The 19012-nt window shown below is 48.0% G+C and overlaps 2 protein-coding genes across 5 annotated transcripts; one reads left to right on the forward strand and one right to left on the reverse strand.

The window, feature by feature from the left end:
- Positions 1-1974: 1974 nt before the first annotated feature.
- LOC123162548 (heme-binding-like protein At3g10130, chloroplastic) lies at positions 1975-4891 on the reverse strand. The gene is made up of 7 exons (XM_044580329.1): positions 4543-4891; positions 4374-4444; positions 4149-4250; positions 3942-4046; positions 3660-3795; positions 2366-2475; positions 1975-2278 (listed from the first exon to the last, which is right to left on the reverse strand). Exons 1-7 carry the CDS (start codon positions 4817-4819, stop codon positions 2198-2200), a joined length of 882 nt encoding a protein of 293 aa, XP_044436264.1. The 5' UTR covers positions 4820-4891; the 3' UTR covers positions 1975-2197.
- A 148-nt stretch (positions 4892-5039) lies between these two features.
- On the forward strand, positions 5040-18080 carry LOC123155514 (tRNA threonylcarbamoyladenosine dehydratase). 4 transcript variants are annotated; one of them, XR_006477475.1, is made up of 12 exons: positions 5040-5211; positions 5326-5396; positions 5668-5746; positions 6081-6228; positions 6723-6935; positions 7405-7539; positions 7663-7794; positions 7967-8182; positions 16778-16902; positions 17472-17529; positions 17646-17830; positions 17925-18080. XR_006477475.1 is itself a non-coding variant. In XM_044573674.1 (11 exons), the coding sequence occupies exons 1-11, from the start codon at positions 5108-5110 to the stop codon at positions 17754-17756; spliced, it is 1392 nt and encodes a 463-aa protein (XP_044429609.1). In that variant the 5' UTR covers positions 5040-5107; the 3' UTR covers positions 17757-18080. The 4 variants fall into 4 exon arrangements, 3 of the variants coding, with proteins under 3 accessions (XP_044429609.1, XP_044429610.1, XP_044429611.1); XM_044573674.1 differs by having other exon boundaries at positions 17646-18080; XM_044573676.1 differs by having other exon boundaries at positions 5047-5211; positions 6140-6228; positions 17646-18080.
- The last annotated feature ends 932 nt before the right edge of the window (positions 18081-19012 follow it).

The following is a 19012-nucleotide window of genomic DNA, read 5'->3' on the forward strand; positions in this document are numbered from 1 at the left end:
CATAATATATGATCTCTAGATTGTACATAAATAAATGGAAAGCAAAAAATCATTGGAAGGAGAAATTGGAGTGACGTACAATTTTATTTTATTTTGCATGTAGCCTCCGTCCAGTGTTGCGCCTTGAGAAACAACAGCGTCACTAAAAGAAATTTAAGGCAAGGAATATGTGCATTGAGGAGACAGTTAGCGGATGAGGTACGGGCCGTATGGGGACGATTTAACTACCATGTGCAGTACCAGAGATGTCGACGCCGGTGCAAGATTGCTTTCAAGCAGGGCATCATTCCCAGTGCAGTCACGTATGGAGGCAGCATGGTGGTAGGCGGAAGGCCCTCTAAGAAAACCCCACGACCAGGCCATGGAAGTAGCAGCCGAGCGGCACGTACCTCGAGTTGTGGCCGGCAAAGAGCCAGAGGGACACGATGCCGCCGTAGTAGAGGCCGGCGCACCTGTTAAGCGCGTGATGCGCTGCGTCATGGCGACGATGAGGACCGTCGAGGCGGAGCTGCTGCCGCGGGTGCAAGGCATGCCCGTTAAAAGAGGAAAGCGTTGCTTGGTAGGGAAGATGAGGAGAAGAAGGCAATCGTGCAGGAGACAGAAGGAGCGAGACTGCCAACTTAATTAATGGGTGGAGGAGATGATACGGCCGCAACACGCATCGAGAGAGTTCTAGAATATACGAAAAATGAACGATGGGGTCAACAGAGCCGGAGTTATGGCCTGCGTCAGGCCTCAAGTAATCAGAACATATCGGACGAAACCAAACGCATGTATACGGAGTGATCCTTGAACAAAAAAAAACGCATGTATACGGAGTGATCCTTGAACAAAAAAAGTAGGATCGGGACGGAGTGGGGTAGCTTTTGCTAATGTGGCACCTTGCTCAGTTGGATAGGCTGCATGTTGAGAAAATTAGATTAGCGGGGATGAACTATTTATATATCATAGATAAGCCTCTGTCAATAGTGACTATTTTTTCTTTTGTATGGTAATACGTGTCTCATTTATATCATAATAAAGATCCTAATACAAGTCACGTAGACCCTATGCCACACGTTAATGTCTTATAAACTCCGAAGAAAGAATTGCTGATGCTCATAACTTCAAATACATATCAATAAATGATGAACATAATTTTACAACATGCAACAATTTTTTTATATGAGACACGATTTTCGGGCAAAAGCTGACGGTCAAAATACCATCTAAAAGACATGACTTGCATTTTACTCCCTCCGTTCAGAATTACTCGTCCAAGAAATGAATGTATCTAGATGTATTTTCGTTATAGATACGTTCATTCTTGTGACAAGTAATTCCGAACGGAGGGAGTAGGTCGGAGAAAGAATTTGGCTAACTGACTTGCTTGTGACCAATTTGTTGTAAACTCATTAACTGAGTTTTCAATTCTTAAGGTAGTTTCTTAGTGCACTCCCCAAAATGAGCCACTTCCCATACAACTTTTTCACTCAAGGCTAGCTTTGTGATGTTACGACTATGAACACAAATAGTGAATGGAAGAGCCGAATTTGAGCATATGGGGATGTCACCCATAAATCTGTACTGTGAGAAACAAGCCATATAATTCAACCAATAATATCATTTGCCATGTCCAGAAATGGGAAAACACATACGCACCTGGAATAGATGCATGGGTCATAAGTCACAAAGTGATACTGTTAACATGCCCACAATAACTACTGTTTCAGTGAGTGGAAAAGGTGACCCATCAATGTCAAAAACAAAAGCGTATAAAGAACAGGGGAACTGAAAACTTTGCTGGACCAGTGTCAACTGTAGAAAGCTCGGTATAGATTAAAATATACCTTAGCGAAAATGCCTTGATGAGCTTTGACACAGAAATCAGTCCTCTACATATTGTTACTCCCTCTGTCCCACAATACAAGCTCTTATATTGTGGGACGGAGGGAGTATCATAGATTCATACCACAAATTAAGAGACCAAAGTTTAACCAAGATTTTACTCTTTACCATTGTAGTATGTGATAAATGAGATATGTACATATACTATACATACTGCACTAGCGAGAATGTTAGGGACAATGTACATCTGCATACAACAAACAACAAACAACAACAACAACAAAGCCTTTAGTCCCAAACAAGTTGGGGTAGGCTAGAGGTACATCTGCATACAACCTGAAACTAAAAACTAATTTGTTAATCTTGGACATCAGGAGGCACTATCAACCCCCTCAACCTCTAGTGCTACTTCATTGCGCCTTGCGAACGGAAGTGTGAAAGGGGGATTATACTGCAAATTCAACAAAACCAGTTTGTTAATCTATACATCAAAGTATGAACCAATCCTTGTTATCTAGGACACTGAAACAAGCTCTACCTGTGCAATTTCCACCACTGAATCCTCTTTTACCCGATACTGTGTATCTTTCTGGAGAGCTTTCTGCAATCTGGATTCCCTCTGGCTTATGTCATCATCTGTAACCAAACCTGTTTCAACATCAGAAATTTAAAAACCACTGTTAGTGTGGTGCATAAACATTGCAATATACTCCCTCCGTCCCATAATATAAGAGCGTTTTTGACACTACATAGTGTCAAAAACACTCTTATATTAGGGGACAGAGGGAGTAATAGATAGGGGTTCAAAACTAGGCATACCAATACAAAATACAAAAGGAATGAAGATAGGTCATTGCTACAACTTTCCTTGAAAACATAATTATTTCCAAAACGTTTGAGAGTTTGAATATCTTACATAAATTAGTAGAATGAGAGGGTATTAATTTTTTAGGTTGGTAATACCATTAGAATACTACTCCCTCTGTAAAGAAATATAACTCCAGTGTTCTAAATGATCTTATTTCTTTACAGAGCACTGATATAACTTAAAAGATGGACTAAAGATACAGAATTTGTGTGTAACTTTATACTATGCTCTGCTAAGATGGAAGGGTAAAGTAGGTGGACCTTCTTCAGAACTGACAACTTCACACAATTTGGAGGTTTCTTATGTGATATCATGGAAGTACTCCCAAATTACTAAATTAGGTATCATGTCAGTGCTAATATTTGCTACGGATTCAGAATCCAGGATTCAGGAAGCAGCTACAATTCAGATCCTTCTTAATTATTTCCGATGCATTACCTAGTACGGTTAATGCTAATGCAGGGCACTGAGGGAATATTTCATCTGCTTTTTTTACAGATTTTTCCAGCAAAGAAAATGAGGACAGGACGTAAAATTTTAATGGACACACATGGGAGAAAGATTGTGCCAATAGCCACCAACTTGCTTCAACATTTAAATATTACCTCCGTCCCAAATTACTTGTCTTAGATTTGTCTAGATACGGATGTATCTAACACTAAAAAGAGTCTAGATACATTCGTATTTAGACAAATCTAAGGCTCTGTTCGGGATCACTCTGACTCCGCAACTCCGCTCCGGAGCAGCCGGAGCTGTAGTTGAAAATCAGGGAGCAGCTGTTTCCTCGCTCCGCAGATCCTTGGATTTTCGGAAGTTGGTGGGTTGCCAAACAGGCACTAAGACAAGTAATTCCGGATGGAGGGAGTGGATTGTTGCTCAACAAAAGTCAAAGAAATAGAATACATCCTTCATACTCGAAATAAAAATGCAAGTTGGAATGGAGTAAAGAGGTTAACACATGGACCTGGAAAGGCCGCAACTGCTACAATTTTGCTGGGCACCTCCTTGATAGTCACAGACGGGTCTTTTGCCTGAGGCAAGTCTGGACCATATTTTGATGGCATCACAAAAGACATCTTCCACTTGTTTCCATCAGCTGACTGCAAGTGACAACATATGAATTAAAATTCAACGCGGGAGTTTTTAGTAATGTGCTAACTCGTAAGCACATTCAATGCTCATCAAGCAAATAGAGACAAGGCAAACTCTGAAGAATGGGCTCATGAGAACGTCATATAGAACATGCCTTCTTTGTTATAACTGGGGTGGTCATGTCCATCGTTTCACCGCGAACTTCCTCCTTCCGAGTAAAAACAGGGGTTGTCATTTCCATTTGCTCGGAGCTCGTGTTCTGAAAGGAAGCATACACCATCATAAATTTCCCTTCAGTTGAAGCATTTAATCAAATGAATTCCTTTCACAGCACATCATAGGGAGCAAAGATATGAATTACCTTACCGAATAAGTAAGACGCCAGCACGTTGAACGACTGAGACGACCCGCTGAAATCAAACCCAGTTCTTCCAGGCATCGTCGTCTCAGCGACATAGTACGACTGATGAGAATTGACAGCAGAAGAGGGCGTTACTCATCAAGTATCAAGACTGACTGCACTTCCTCGATGCATGTTCCTAGCTACTATAGAAGAACACTTTGGTTCATAACAACAAAGCATCACCTCCACTTGTCTGATCTCGTAGTCCTCCTCACGCTTCAGGATGCGGAACGGGACGGTCTCCAGGTCGGGAACTGCGAAGGGGGGATTTCAGTAAGCAAGTCCCAAACCCCCAGAGTTTTTTGGGCAAAATGGAGCGTTCCTCGGGTAGGGAATTTCGGCGAGCACTGACCGGACATGAGGGCCTCCTCGAGGTTCCGTGGCTCGAAGCGGCCGGAAGGGAGGGCGTACTTGGCGGCCTCGGTGACGAGGTCGACGGCGCGGCGCTGCGAGGCGGCGAGGGCCTGCGAGACGAGCGCCAGCACCAGCGACCCCCGGGCCTCGGCGCCGCTGGTTCGGGTTCCGGCGGCCACGACCGTCAGCGCGGGCCGCCGGCCGCGGGGACGCTCAGCTCGGGCTCGGACGGCGCGCGGCGGTGGCCGCACGGAGGGCAAGCAGGGGAACGCCATTTGATCAGTCTCGGGCGGCGCTGCGTTGGCGAATTATGCTGTGGTGGTAATAAGCCAGAGCTCTGGCGCCGGAGGGGGGAGCGCGGGTCACGGCGTGAGGCGAGGCGAGCCCAGGGAAAAGATGCTTTCTTGAAACAAGCCCATTAACTGAGCGGGCCGGGCCGGAAGGAGATGCTAAAAAAAAAGTAGTATCGGGCCGCGCCGGGTCGATCGCCTCCAAGCCTTTCCTCTTCCTTCTGATCGATCGTCCGAGCAGGGGTTAGGGTTCTAGGCGGCTGCGCCGGAGACATGGAGGAGAGGGCGAGGCAGCTGCTCCTCCTCGCCGCCGTCGCGGGCGTCGGCGCCGCATTCGGCGCGCTCTCCACCGCGGCCGTCTTCAGCTTCCTCTCCAGGTAACCGACCGAACCCCCCTCCTCGCGACCCCCACCCCGAAACTGGCCCCGCGAGCTGCGGGGGAGCGTTCGCCGAACAGTCGCTTCATTGTTGTTCCTGTTGCTGAGTGGCAGGGCGAAGCGGAGAGAGGGATACGTGCGCAAGCTGCTGGAATCCAATGGCGGTGCTGGTGGTCCGCACGCTGGTAACCTCTGGTTAATGCTTTTCCGGTTGAATAACGTTTAGTAGACTAGTAATTGTAGAGACTGCTGAGAATTTAAGGCGTCCATGTAGCTCTCCAGTGATGCACCAAGTATATTCTTAGGGCGTCTCATAGGAACAAATTAACAATTATGTTGCTGTGTGGTGATTGGGTGCTGAACAATTACTTGTTTGCTGAAATGCCGGTATTGAACTTTGAACTTGTTCTATCAAGTACTTAGTACTCTTGTCTTAAGAGCGTTTGTTGGGAGCAGGCAAAACTGCACCGGGAGCACGTCTGCATGATAGCTCGGATCTTCTCTCTGATGAAGTTGTCGCTGAGCAGCTTACAAGGTTCAGATTCTTACTTGATATATTGCACAGTTGGTGAATTTGTTTCTAGAGCTATTAGCTAATAATGAGTATATAACCCTGAAAGAGCTATTTCTCCTGCTGCCAATATATTCGACCTTGTACCTTTCTAAATTCATGTGAGCAGAGCAGAAAGTGATATGTATTCTCACAGCACATAGTCTGTAACTTACCATTCCTTGTACATTATAGATATGCTCTATCTATGATCCACCTTTCTTAATCTTCAGACTACTTTAATACCCAAACATTTTGAAACGCTCAATGTGTTCATGTTTTGATTGTGGTTATCAACACCTGTTTACTTCTTATATAGGAATATACAATTTTTTGGAGTCGAATCTCAGAAGAAAGTTACTGAATCTTTTGTTGTAGTCATTGGTCTTGGAGGAGTTGGCAGTCATGCTGCTTCCATGCTCCTCAGATCTGGGGTTGGCAGGTTGCTCCTAGTAGATTTTGATCAGGTATATGTTCTCAGATGTCAACCTGGAGTCGTTTTACTTCTTTGTTAATACATTTATATTCAGAGCTTTCGAAATTTCCATTTGAAGCACAGAGAATCATCATGCCATATAGTAGATGCACATCAGTTTCATATAAAATCAGGATACATGATAACTTATTTCTATGAAGCATACTGAGTGCTGATCAGGAAGGGGAGCCTTGGCGCAGTGGTAAAGCTTCTGCCTTGTGACCATGAGGTCATGGGTTCAAGTCCTGGAAACAGCCTCTTACAGAAATGTAGGGAAAGGCTGCGTACTATAGACCCAAAGTGGTCGGACCCTTCCCTGGACCCTGCGCAAGCGGGAGCTACATGCACCAGGTTGCCCTTTATACTGAGTGCTGATCAGGCTTTTGTGGTAGTATGAAATGGGCATTCTTACATTATGTTTCTGTAAATAATATCCTACATCCAAAACAGATGGACATTAACATGCAACTCATGATATGTTGAAAGGTCTCACTGTCATCACTAAATCGGCATGCTGTGGCAACCAGAGAGGACGTTGGGACCCCAAAAGCATATTGCCTCAAGAAGCATTTCTCATTGATATATCCAGAGTGCCAAATAGAAGCAAGAGTGCAGTTGTATGATTCATCAGCTGAGGACGAAATTCTTTCTGGACAGCCAGATTTTGTTCTTGATTGCATAGATAACATTGATACTAAGGTAAACAAGTATTTCTTAAATAATTCGGATGCCAAACCTGATGCTGATTTTTTTGTTAGATGGTTGGCTTTAGCCTTACACACATTTTGTGTTTTTCTTCAGTATTCAGGTGTATGTTATATTTTTCATGTTGTTATGCTCTAAATCCTACCGTGTGTGTTCCTGTATTTAGTTTCATGAGTAAATAATTGTGAGTCCTCCACGCAACACTGCCTTCAGTTTCATGAAGGGATGATCTAGTAGCATAATCACAAATTACTTAACTAATTCTGGAAACAAATTGGTCACAAAGGTGGATGTTCCTGATCTCGCTGCATTCTAATGATTAATCAACTCAAAGTTACCCTATTCGGCACTTTAAACCCAGTTTCTTGAGCAAAATGTTACTTGGCCCAGTTTTCATCTAGTTAACTAATTTGATATTATGCTTTGTGCATCATCATGAGATGTTGATAATATTGATCTTTAGGTGTCTCTTCTTGCGGCTTGCGTACGCAGAGGGTTAAGGGTACTGTCTGCAATGGGGGCTGGAGCTCGAGCAGACCCGACCCGAATCCGTGTTGCGGATTTGAGAGAATCAAGCAATGATCCCCTTTCTCGGGCGGTAAATGTTGACAACTTGTTCTAAAGACCAAAATAATTATTCAGACCCTTTTGAAGCTGCTAAGTTATCCACTTTCGATGTGCTGTAATTGTAAATAAGGTGCTCCAATTTTCTTTTCTGTAGGTACGGTATCGGCTGAAGAAGGATCATGGAATTGAAGGTGGAATACCAGTAGTTTTTTCAATGGAGAAGCCCAAGGCAAAGCTACTTCCCTTTCAAGGTTCGAAAGAAGAGGAAACTCCATCAGATTACCAGGTCAGCTCCTTTTATCTGTGCACCAGCCACCGGGGTGCTACCTCACTGACCAGTAGTGTTTATTTTCTTAGTATGCATGACAATTATTTGATTAAATTTCTGTAAATCATCTAGTCGCCTATATATTAACAGTGCAGATAATACTGATAACATGGCATGCATACTCATGCAGATTGTGCCAGGATTCAGGGTTCGCATTATCCCAGTACTGGGAACTATCCCTGCAATATTTGGTCAAGTTATGGCCTCTTATGTGGTTACTCAGCTTGCCCAGTTAGATTTTCAAACTGAACCAATTGTTAACCTGGATTTGGATCATTACCGCATTCTTCACCATCGTCTTCTTGAGCACGAGGAGCTGATATATGGGTCAGCTGAGCAAGTTTTGGTATTATACCTCCCTCCTTTTCAGTTTGTGAGGTCTATTTTTTTTCATCCAGTTTCATATTATTATGTGTGCACGGACATTTATTGATGTTTTTTGTGTGTTTGCCCTTATTTACAACATTTTCTTCTGCATATAAGTAGTACCCTGATAATTATGTATTATCTCTCTTCTCTATGTCCTATGTACTTGAGTAGGGGCAGCGCAGTTCTCTTCTCTCTCTCTTTGTTCCATAAGCTTATTAATCCTTGTGCTTACTCAAACTACGCCTTATGGTTTGCAATGGAGGTAGTACATTTCTTGTGAAGTCCTCTCACGTCACTTTTGGCCCAAGAAAAGTTAGAACAAAGTCCCCCACGTCCTGGACGTAGATTCTGACTGTGCAGACGTCTATAACTTTCGCATCCGGACTCCAAACTGGATGAATCTTTTTTTGTTTGAAATCTATCTCGTGTACTAAGAGAGACCTGAAGGATTGGAGTATCGACAAAGAGCTAGCTATGGACAGAGGTGCGTGGAAGCTTGCTATCCATGTGCCAGAGCCATGAGTTGGTTGCGAGTGTTAGACCTTTCAGCCTGAGCATTGATAGTTGTGGATGACACTAGTGGAGTTGGGACAATTTTCGTTGGTTTATTTCTCACACAATGCCATGCCAACCTGAGGGGTTGGGGATACATATTTATAGGCTGCTAGCCAGCCAAGGCATATGCTAAGATGCTGCTAAGATGCCAGTCTAAGATGCTAGTCTAAGATGCTAGTCTAAGATGCTAACTGACAGTCCTTGATGGTCAAGAACAGAACTCTATCCTAACAGCCAGTCCTTGATGGTCCAGGACTTTATCCTCCTAACTGCCACAAGGACCATGTGCTGCAGCCCCACAAGGACCCCAGTACACAGATTTATCCATCATTCTCCCCCTAAGTCTTGTACGTCGTCTTGTGGGAGAGTTGAATCATCCCAATCCTGGAGCAAAGTTCGAGGAACTTGACCCTCCCAAGGGGCTTGGTGAGCAGGTCTGCGAGCTGATCCTTGGTGTTGATGTAGCTCGCCTTGATGCTCCCTTCTTCCACACAGCTGCGGATGAAGTGATACCTCAGTCGGACGTGCTTGCTCCGTTCGTGGAACACGGGGTTCTTTGCCAGGGCCAGGGCGGACTTGCTGTCCACCAGGAGCTGCACCGTTCTGGTGTCTTGAACGAGATCACCAAGCAGTCGAGCAAGCCAGAGCGCCTGAGTACAGGCGGTGGAGGCCGCTATGTACTCAGCCTCACAGCTGGACAGGGCCACCACCTGCTGCTTGACTGATTGCCAGCTCACGAGACACTTGCCGAGGAAGAGGAGGATCCCGCTCGTGCTCTTGCTGGTGTCGATGTCGCCGGCGTGGTCGCTGTCGCTGTACCCGACGAAGTGTGCCGCCCCAGGGCACCTAGGGTAATGGAGGCCGTGGTCGAGGGTCCCTGCTATGTAGCGGACGATCCTCTTCACTGCCTGCTGGTGTTCCGACGTTGGTCGCTCCATGAACCGACTGACATAGCCGACGGAGAATGCCAAGTCCGGCCGTGTGTGAGTGAGGTAGCGAAGGCTCCCCACAAGGCGTCGGTACTGCGTAGCATCCACTTCCTCCGTCGTGCTGTCGCGACTTAGTTTCAGCCTCTCCTCCATCGGAGTGAGAGCTGGATGGCAGTCGGTGAGCCCAGCTAGCTCAACGATGCGCTTGGCGTAGGCGAACTGTCGAAGCGCGATCCCGGAGTGGTCCTGGTGCACCTCAATCCCTAGATAGAAGGAGAGGAGCCCCAGGTCACTCATCTGGAACGTGGCCTTCATGTCTTCCTTGAACGCCGCCACCTCTGCATCTTTGGTGCCGGTGATCACCAGGTCGTCAACGTAGACGCCCACCAGCAGGGCATTTCCTCCACTCCCCCGTCGGTAGACGGCAGCCTCATGCGGGCTCTGCTCGAAACCCATCTTCTTCAGCGTGGAGTCCAGCTTGGCGTTCCACGCCCTGGGTGCCTGCCGCAGGCCATAGAGAGCCTTGCGCAGGCGGAGCACCTTGCCCTCCTGGCCGGGAATCGTAAACCCCGGTGGCTGATGCACGTAGACTTCCTCCTTCAAGTCGCCGTTGAGGAATGCCGACTTAACGTCCATGTGGTGAACACGCCAGCCCTCCTGGGCAGCCAGCGCAAGGAGAAGTCGCACGGACTCCATCCGTGCCACGGGAGCGAAAGCGTCGTCGAAGTCGACTCCTTCCTGCTGCAAGAAGCCTCGGGCCACCAAACGAGCCTTGTGCTTGATGATGGCGCCGGCTCCATCCCTCTTCAGCTTGAACACCCACTTAAGGGTGATTGCGCGGTGACCTCGAGGGAGATCAGCAAGCTCCCAGGTGCGGTTTTGCTCGACCGCATCCATCTCCAACTTCATCGCGGCGCGCCATGCCGCGTCTCTCTCGGCCTCTGCAAAGGACCGTGGTTCGCCGTCTTCACACACGAGCTGTAGCTGCGCCTCCAGGTCACGTGGCACCAGTCCTGGCACCGGCTGGTCGCCGAGCACATTATCCATCGTACGGTACCGCAGCGGTTCGCCTCCATACCATGCGTCGACCCGCTCCTCGTCGTGAGTGAGCGGGGAAGCGAACTTCATCGGGTTGTGCTCTGCGTGAGCTGGTGCTGATGAAGACGAGCCCGGAGTGGCGGCCGCCGGGGCTGGAGTATGCGGCGTCGCCGGTTGTGGTGTCGTCGGTGTAGCAGGCGCCGGAGTCGATGTAGTTTTGGGGGCCGGGGTAGACGTGCCCGGTGAAGAGGAGCTGCTTGCTCCCCCAGCTTCCTTGAAGTGAGCGTACTCGACAATGAAGTCGCCATACGTCGGCGTCGAGCCGTCGTCCACCGCCTTGTCCCATTGCCACCCTCGCCCTTCGTTGAACACGACGTCTCGCGCTGTGCGCACACGTTGTGTCTTTGGGTCGAGGATGCGGTAGGCCTTTGAGCCCTCCGCGTAGCCGATGAAGACTCCCGGAGTGCTCCTGTCGTCGAGCTTGCCGATGTGGCCGAGCTCCTTGGCGAACGCAAGGCAGCCAAAGACCCGCAAATGAGAGACCGCCGGCTTCCGCCCATGCCAGGCCTCGTACGGAGTTCTGCCGTCGAGTGCCTTAGTAGGAGAGCGGTTGAGGATGTAGACGGCCGTTAGCACCGCCTCTCCCCAGAAGACAGCCGGCATCCCTCTCTGCTTGAGGAGAGCCCGAGCCATCCCCACAACCGTCTGGTTGCGCCGCTCGACGACGCCGTTTTGCTGCGGGCTGTACGGCGCGGAGTAGTGGCGCTGGATGCCCTCATCGGCGCAGTACGACGCGAATTCAGCCGCCGTGAACTCGCCGCCGTTGTCAGTGCGCAACACGCGCAATTTGCGGCCGCTCTCCGCCTCCACACCAACCTGCGCGCGCCTGATGGCGTCCGCCGCTTCTCCCTTACTGCCGAGGATCATCACCCACATGTAGCGGGAGAGATCGTCGACGAGCAGCAGGAAGTAGCGTCGACCTCCTGGTGTGGCTGGCGTCACCGGGCCGCACAGGTCTCCGTGCACGAGCTCCAGCTTCTCCTTAGCCCGAAAACTCGCCTGTTGGGGAAAGGGGAGTCGTCTCTGCTTTGTCAGTACGCAGATGTCGCAGAACTGCTCCACATGGTCGAGGCATGGCAGGCCTCGCACCATCTCCTTGGCACTTAGACGCTTCAGGGCCTCAAAGTGAAGGTGCCCAAAGCGCTCATGCCACTGCCACGCCTCGTCGTCTCGACGGACAGCGAGACAGACCGGTTGTGCCACCTGCACATCAAGGACGTAGAGTCGATTTTCACCTCTGGGCACCTTGGCGAGAAGGCGACGCTGGAGATCCCAGATGCGTAGGACCCCATGCTCAATCAGCACGCGTGAGCCGTTCTCATCCAGCTGTCCCAAGCTGATGATGGAATTCCTTAGCGCGGGGATGTAGTAGACACCGGTGAGCAGCCGGTGCTCTCCCATCTTGGTGGTGAAGATGACGGAGCCGACGCCCTTTATCTCCACAGCGGAGGCATCCCCGAACTTGACGGAGCCTCGCGCATCGGAGTCGAGCTCGGCGAAGAATTCCCTTCGACCGGTCATGTGGTGGGTGGCGCCGGTGTCGAGGCACCACCCCGTAGCCTTGTCCTTCCCGGAGCCATCGCCGAGAAGAGCGTGTGCTTTTGGCTCATCGAGGTGGATGAAAGCCTTTGCGACTGGAGTCGCCGAGGGTAGCTCAATGCTTGCATGCGCCATGAACAGAGCCGTCTCCTCCTCCTTCGCTTGTGCGACGTGAGCCTGGCCTTGTCGTGATTGCCGACACTCATTGGCCCAGTGGCCAAACCGGCCACAGTTGTGGCAACTGTTGTCTTGTGCCGGCCTGGGCTTGCCAGCGGCGCCGTCCTTGGCGCCTCCGCGGGCGTCACCTTCGGCACGTCCTTGTGCCCTGCCCGGGGGGCCTCTTCGCGCCTTACGCTGCTTGCCACGCTTGCGGCCGCCCGTCGAGGAGGAAGGCTCCCCCTTCTTCTTGTCACCAAGGCTGGGATCCCACTGCTCCCGAGTTAGGAGCAGCTTCCCGCCGGTGGTGACGGGCCCCGAGGGGGGCTGTGGCTCGTCGGTGTCGACGACCTTGAGTCGACCTATCGCCTCCTCGATCGTCATCGTGGAGAGGTCCAGCAACGACTCGATCGAGCGAGCCATCTGCTTGTACTTCTCGGGAATGCACCGAAAAAGCTTCTCGACAGCTCTCTCCTCGGTGTAGGTGGCATCGCCAAACTTCACCATCTTCTGCAGCAGAGTGTTGAGACGGAGAGCAAAGTCATCAACGTCCTCACCTGGCTTGAAGCCCAGGTTCTCCCACTCCTTACGAAGTGCCTGCAGGGTGGACTTGCGAGCACGGTCGCTGCCGATGCGTGCTGCGGCGATGGCGTCCCAAGCCTCCTTGGCAGTCCGCTTGTTGGAAAGCGAGAACTGCATCTCGGGCGGGACTGCGGCGATGAGGGCGTCCAGCGCCCGTCGATCCTCTAGGTGGTCGACGTTGCTGTCCTGGACTGCCTCTCACATGCGCCGCACCTGGAGCCTGACCTTCATGATCCCGGCCCACTCGACGTAGTTGGTTTTAGTGAGGGTAGGCCACCCAACACTGGAACCAACATCCCTGACCACAGTCCAGACCTCGTAGAGGCCGCGGTCCTGGTCGTTGCAGCCGCCGTCGCGGTGCGCGCCTCCACCTGGAGCGCGGGCGTGCTCGGCTGCCCACTGCGCCGTCCGCTCCTGCGCCACTTTGGCGCGATCTGCGTCGGCGCCATCGTCCGCAGGCGCGGAGCTGCTGGAGCTGCCGGGGCTGCCGCGGAGTGCCTTGGCATCCGCCGTAGCCTCACGGGCTGCTTCTGCTGCTGCTGCTGCTTCTACCTCCGCCCTGGCTGCTTCTACCTCCGCTCTGGCTGCTGCCAGCTCCGCTGCAGCCAGCCTCGACACTCTTGCCGCCGCAGCAGCCGCTGCTACAGCCGCTCGCTCACGCTCCTCTGCCACGGCGCGCTCGGCCTCTTGCCGGCGCCGCATGCTCGAGGTAGCCGTGTGCTGAGAGCGACCTGCAGACATGGCTCGCTGCAGGGGGGCTGTTGCGTGAAGAGGAGGCTGATGAAGATGAGCTGCTGCTCGACAGTCCGGAGGGAGGAAGGTAACCAGAGGCAGACGGAGCAGCTGCTGCTACCGACTTGGGCTGCTCACAGGAAATGCTCAGGGTGCAGGTTAACGAGGCTCTGATACCACTTGTTAGACCTTTCAGCCTGAGCATTGATAGTTGTGGATGACACTAGTGGAGTTGGGACAATTTTCGTTGGTTTATTTCTCACACAATGCCATGCCAACCTGAGGGGTTGGGGATACATATTTATAGGCTGCTAGCCAGCCAAGGCATATGCTAAGATGCTGCTAAGATGCCAGTCTAAGATGCTAGTCTAAGATGCTAACTGACAGTCCTTGATGGTCAAGAACAGAACTCTATCCTAACAGCCAGTCCTTGATGGTCCAGGACTTTATCCTCCTAACTGCCACAAGGACCATGTGCTGCAGCCCCACAAGGACCCCAGTACACAGACTTATCCATCAGTGAGATCTTATGGGTTTCACCTCTAGCCTACCCCAACTTGTTTGGGACTAAAGGCTTTGTTGTTGTTGTTGTATCTATCTCGTGTACTAACTAACCCTATTGGATTTGTTAAGCTTCATGCACTAGCCAACGCAACCAAAAGTCCGAACTGACGGAAAGGGCCAGTGCAATCCACATATACTCTAACACCCCCTCTCACGTGTGACGGGGAAGACAAGTCAACACGTGCAACCGGAAGAGAGCGACGGCGCGCGAAACTCACGTATGACTCAAGAGGCCTACACGTGGACACAAAGGGGGGCATCAGCAATTTTTTAAATAAATTGCGAAAGCCAGGACTTGAATTCAAGACCTCAGCTCCGATACCATGTTAAGCTTCATGCACTAGCCAACGCAACCAAAAGTCCGAACTGATGGAAAGGGCCAGTGCAATCCACATATACTCTAACATGATTCACCTTCAAATTAGTTCTGAGCGCGATGCTATCGCAAAACAAGTCCTATGCAGCAGTAGAATCCGAGTCAAATCCAAGTCAAAAGGTGTTGCATGAAACTCCACTTAGGCCCATGGGCCTTGTACGACCTAGAGTAGGGTTTTTGATACCTTGGGACATGCTTCCACCCCCTTGACCACCACCCCTTAGTCCTATATAAATAGATCAACCTCGTAGTGTTTTGTTTCGTTAAAAGTAATCATCGCTGCAACTTAGTGTACTTTGTGTGTGTCCAACGACGAGGCCAAGGCCGCAATCAAACCCCAACTTTATTATCTTTGTGAAATAATTGATCTTCATATATACTCGCAATACTCAAATTGCTTATTATTATAGTTCTTGCTAGTTTTTCGATTGCTTGCAGGGTTTAGACCTTCGTGGTCAGGCTAACCGTACTTTCAACATCTTCAGTAACCTCCAGGAGATGATTTAGTGATTGCTAACGCGCAACATCGTCGTACATTTGTAATCGGATCATCAATGCCGTTCGAGATCTTTATCAAACTGTCGATTGGTCGGCCACATCGGATACTATTCTCCGTCCCGGTGTTCGCACGAGGTGTAGATGGATATGGGAGGGCCCGTGATATAAATTGGATCAAAGGACGCTTTGTTTCGCCCCGTGGTTGGCTCAAGAAATTAACTCTGACACGGTCCTTCGCGTTTCCAAAAAGCCACTATCTCAGTTTATGAAGCTTATGCTTTGTTTCACCGGCCATGATAATTGACAACAGTCTGCCATGGTACTCCTACTTAGTGTGATATTTATTCGGCAAAGTCTTTCATGACCTTTTGATGGGAATCACACTGTCGATTTTGATGAAGTACGACTTTGACGATCTGACCAGAAATGTGAAACGACGTCGATCACGCTGAGTAGGAGTACCATGGCAGACTGCTGTTAATTATCATGGCCGATGAAACGAAGCATCAAGCTTTATAAACTGAAGTAGTAGCTTTTTGAAAACGTGAAGGACCGTGCCGGAGTTAATTCCTTTAGCCAGCCACACGGCAAAATGAACTGTCCATCGATCCAATTTATATACGATACGCACGGGCCCTCCCATTGCATATCCATCTACACCTTGTGCGAACACCTGGATGGAAAATAGTATACGCAGTGGCCGACCAATTGATAGTGTGATTTCATCAAAGGAACCCTAGCGCCGTTGACGTTTTGACTACAAACGTGCGATGACTTTGCGCATTAGCAATCACTAAACCAATCACCTGGAGGTTACTGAAAATGTTGGAAGTAAGGTTAGCCTGACGCTCTGACCACGAAGGTCTAATCCCTGCAAGCAATCGAAGAACAAGAAAGAACTACAATAGAAAGCAATCTAAATATTCTAACTATATATGAAGATCAATTATCTAAAAAAGATGATAAAGTTGGGGTTCTGATAGCGGTCTTGGCCTGGTCGTTGGACACAAAGAAAGTACACGAAGTTGCAACGATGACTACTTTTAAGGAAACAAAACACTAGGGAGGTTGATCTACCTATATGGACTAAGGGGTGCTGGCCAAAGGGTATCCCAGGTCATACAAGGCCCATGGGCCCAAGTGGAGGTGAGGCAACACGTTTTGACTCCGATCCTGCTGTTGCATCGGACTGTTTCTGCGATACCGTCGTGCTTGGAACGAATTTGAATGTGAGTCCAATTGGGTTGGTAAGTACATGAGATAAGCTTTCCAACAACAAAAAAAGATTCACCTAATACAGAGTCCGGATGTGAAAGTTATAGACGTATGAAGTCAGGTATGTCTGAAGTCAGGTATGTCTGTTCTGTCTGAATCTGAGTTAAGGATGTGGGGAGGACTTCTTGTACAACACCTAATCATATGCCTTTGCTTTATCATCATTTCTTGATTGGTTGTTTCCATGGTAGCAATGTCCTCATCACTTGTGAAAATGTGATTGTGCTGTCGCATTGTAAAATTTCAAATTATTTTTATCTGTTAAAAGGTTGATGCTGAAGAGGTGATGTACATTGTGAAAGAATTGTGGCGTGGCCGAAGTGCTAGAGACCAAAACATGAAGGACACTGGCTGGAAAATGTGGAGATCTGTCAACGAACTGATGCTTGTTCGGTACGCTTCTCTGTAACTGATAGTGTGGTTTTACTTTTACATGACAATTATCATGGTTTTCGTGGTAGTTATGTATTTATGTATAGTGACATGGTACAGTAAAAACATAATTTGGTATGCTGTAACAGGCAGATTCCACTTGCTAATGACTTAAGTGGACTATGACAAACACACTTTTGTAGTTTTGTGGAACAGTGAGATGAACTGTAAGCTGACCCCGCGAACTATTATGCCCAGTCGAGCTCATGACCTTGTAACTGCTAACTTCTAACATTAACTTAGTGTTATTCCAACTTCATTCTGTGTTAAGCTTCCATCTTATGGTCTTCAACATCATTTCGATATCAATTTGCAATAGCAATCTTACTGAATGGGAAATGGACTTATTATATACTCCCTCTGTACCATAATATTTGTCCTTCTAGCAGTTCAAATTAAGCTGCTAGAAAGACAAATATTATGGTACAAAGGGAGTACTTAACTTTCCATTATTAATGTGTTAATAAAACTGCCGTTTTGAAACAAATTCATGTTTTTTTGTTTTGCTTTGGTGCTTTATTTTGTTATAGGTGGGACAAATCAAAGCCTGCTGGTGTGTCAAACTTAATACTTCTCAAGTTCAGCGAGGTAAATCATGTGTACTTGATAACTGACATTTGAATTCAAATATTAATGCGCAAGCATATGGCAAAGATGGAAAAGGAGTATCGTGTTCTTACGCTTCACCTTTTCTTTCCCTGCAGGCGGATGCACATGAATCCACAACGCTTGATCAGATAAAAGATGAGGAACCTGAATTCTACGCCATGGTTTCACGTGTCCTGAAACGAGCCGAAACGGAGTTTGCTTTATGAGCTGGTCAGCAATGTTATTGGATTTCTATGATTGCTATACCGTCATAAACCTTGGAATGCCATGGACAAGGCAGGTAGGTTTCAGTTTTGCGCGGTCTGATTTTGTGTACTGGTGACGAGGAGCAAGTAGATGATGCACACTTTCCTGAACTTTTGTTTTGGCCATAGAAATGGGACTTGTTGGTGATGTTTCGATTTCTCTGGAAGGATCCGCCTGTATCATCTCCGCGGGATTTTTGATGCGTTTGAGATCATCTCATGTAAACCAAAACAGAGATTATATTGAGCATACGATGTCCAACAGGGGTACCATGGCAGACACAATGTCTTGTCGAGTGCTACGACCATGTTCCTTTCCACTTTTCTTCTCGACAGAAAAAAGTCCCTTTCGCTCTGCAGCCTTTTCCAAGACCAAGTCATGTGTGTTTAATTCTAGTCAATGGGGCCTTCTTCACTTTTTGAGACATATGGAGCCATCGTTCCTTTCTAAAAATGTAACAACAAAATTGTGCTGACAAATATAGTACCGTTGATAAACAGGCCTAAAGAGCTAATGTTCAGATTTGTAGCTAAAACTAAGTTCGAGTTTCATCACGTGTACAGCCATACCACTATCGGCGTCACCGGTGGCAAAACCACCCTGGCAATATGATACTTAGGAAGTGGTTCTAACAAAAGCACTCAGAGCAGAATACTGGGTTTTCAAAACTTTAGAGTAGAAGCAGAGCAAGACAAGAATAGACTTAAAATTCAGGAAATAGGTTTGAGATGTCATGCAATGTCGATTTTTTTGTGAAATCACAGTATATAATTTTACTAGCAAAAGGGCCCGTGCATTGCAACGGGAGAAAAAAAATTCATAACATCCAAAGTAGTATCATGAACGAATTCAACAATATAACTATCACGTAGAGCATTCTTTTCATGATTCATAAGCATAGAAATTTTACTACTCGTCACATAAGCAAAATTCTTTTTATTCATAGTAATGGGAGGAGCAAATTCAATAAAATAGCTATCATGGAATACTTGATTGACATAATCAAATTGAACATTAAAATCATGATAACAAGTTTCATGTTTATCATTACTCTTTATAGCATACATGTCATCACAATAATCATCATAGATAGCAAATTCTTTATTATAGTCAATTGAAACCTCTTTCAAAGTAGTGGATTCATCACTAAAAGTCATGACCTTTCCAAATCCACTTTTATCAATATTGCGAAAAGATTCAACACCCTCCAAAATAG

Source organism: Triticum aestivum, chromosome 7B (assembly GCF_018294505.1).
Source record: "Triticum aestivum cultivar Chinese Spring chromosome 7B, IWGSC CS RefSeq v2.1, whole genome shotgun sequence".
NCBI classification, from domain to species: domain Eukaryota; kingdom Viridiplantae; phylum Streptophyta; class Magnoliopsida; order Poales; family Poaceae; genus Triticum; species Triticum aestivum.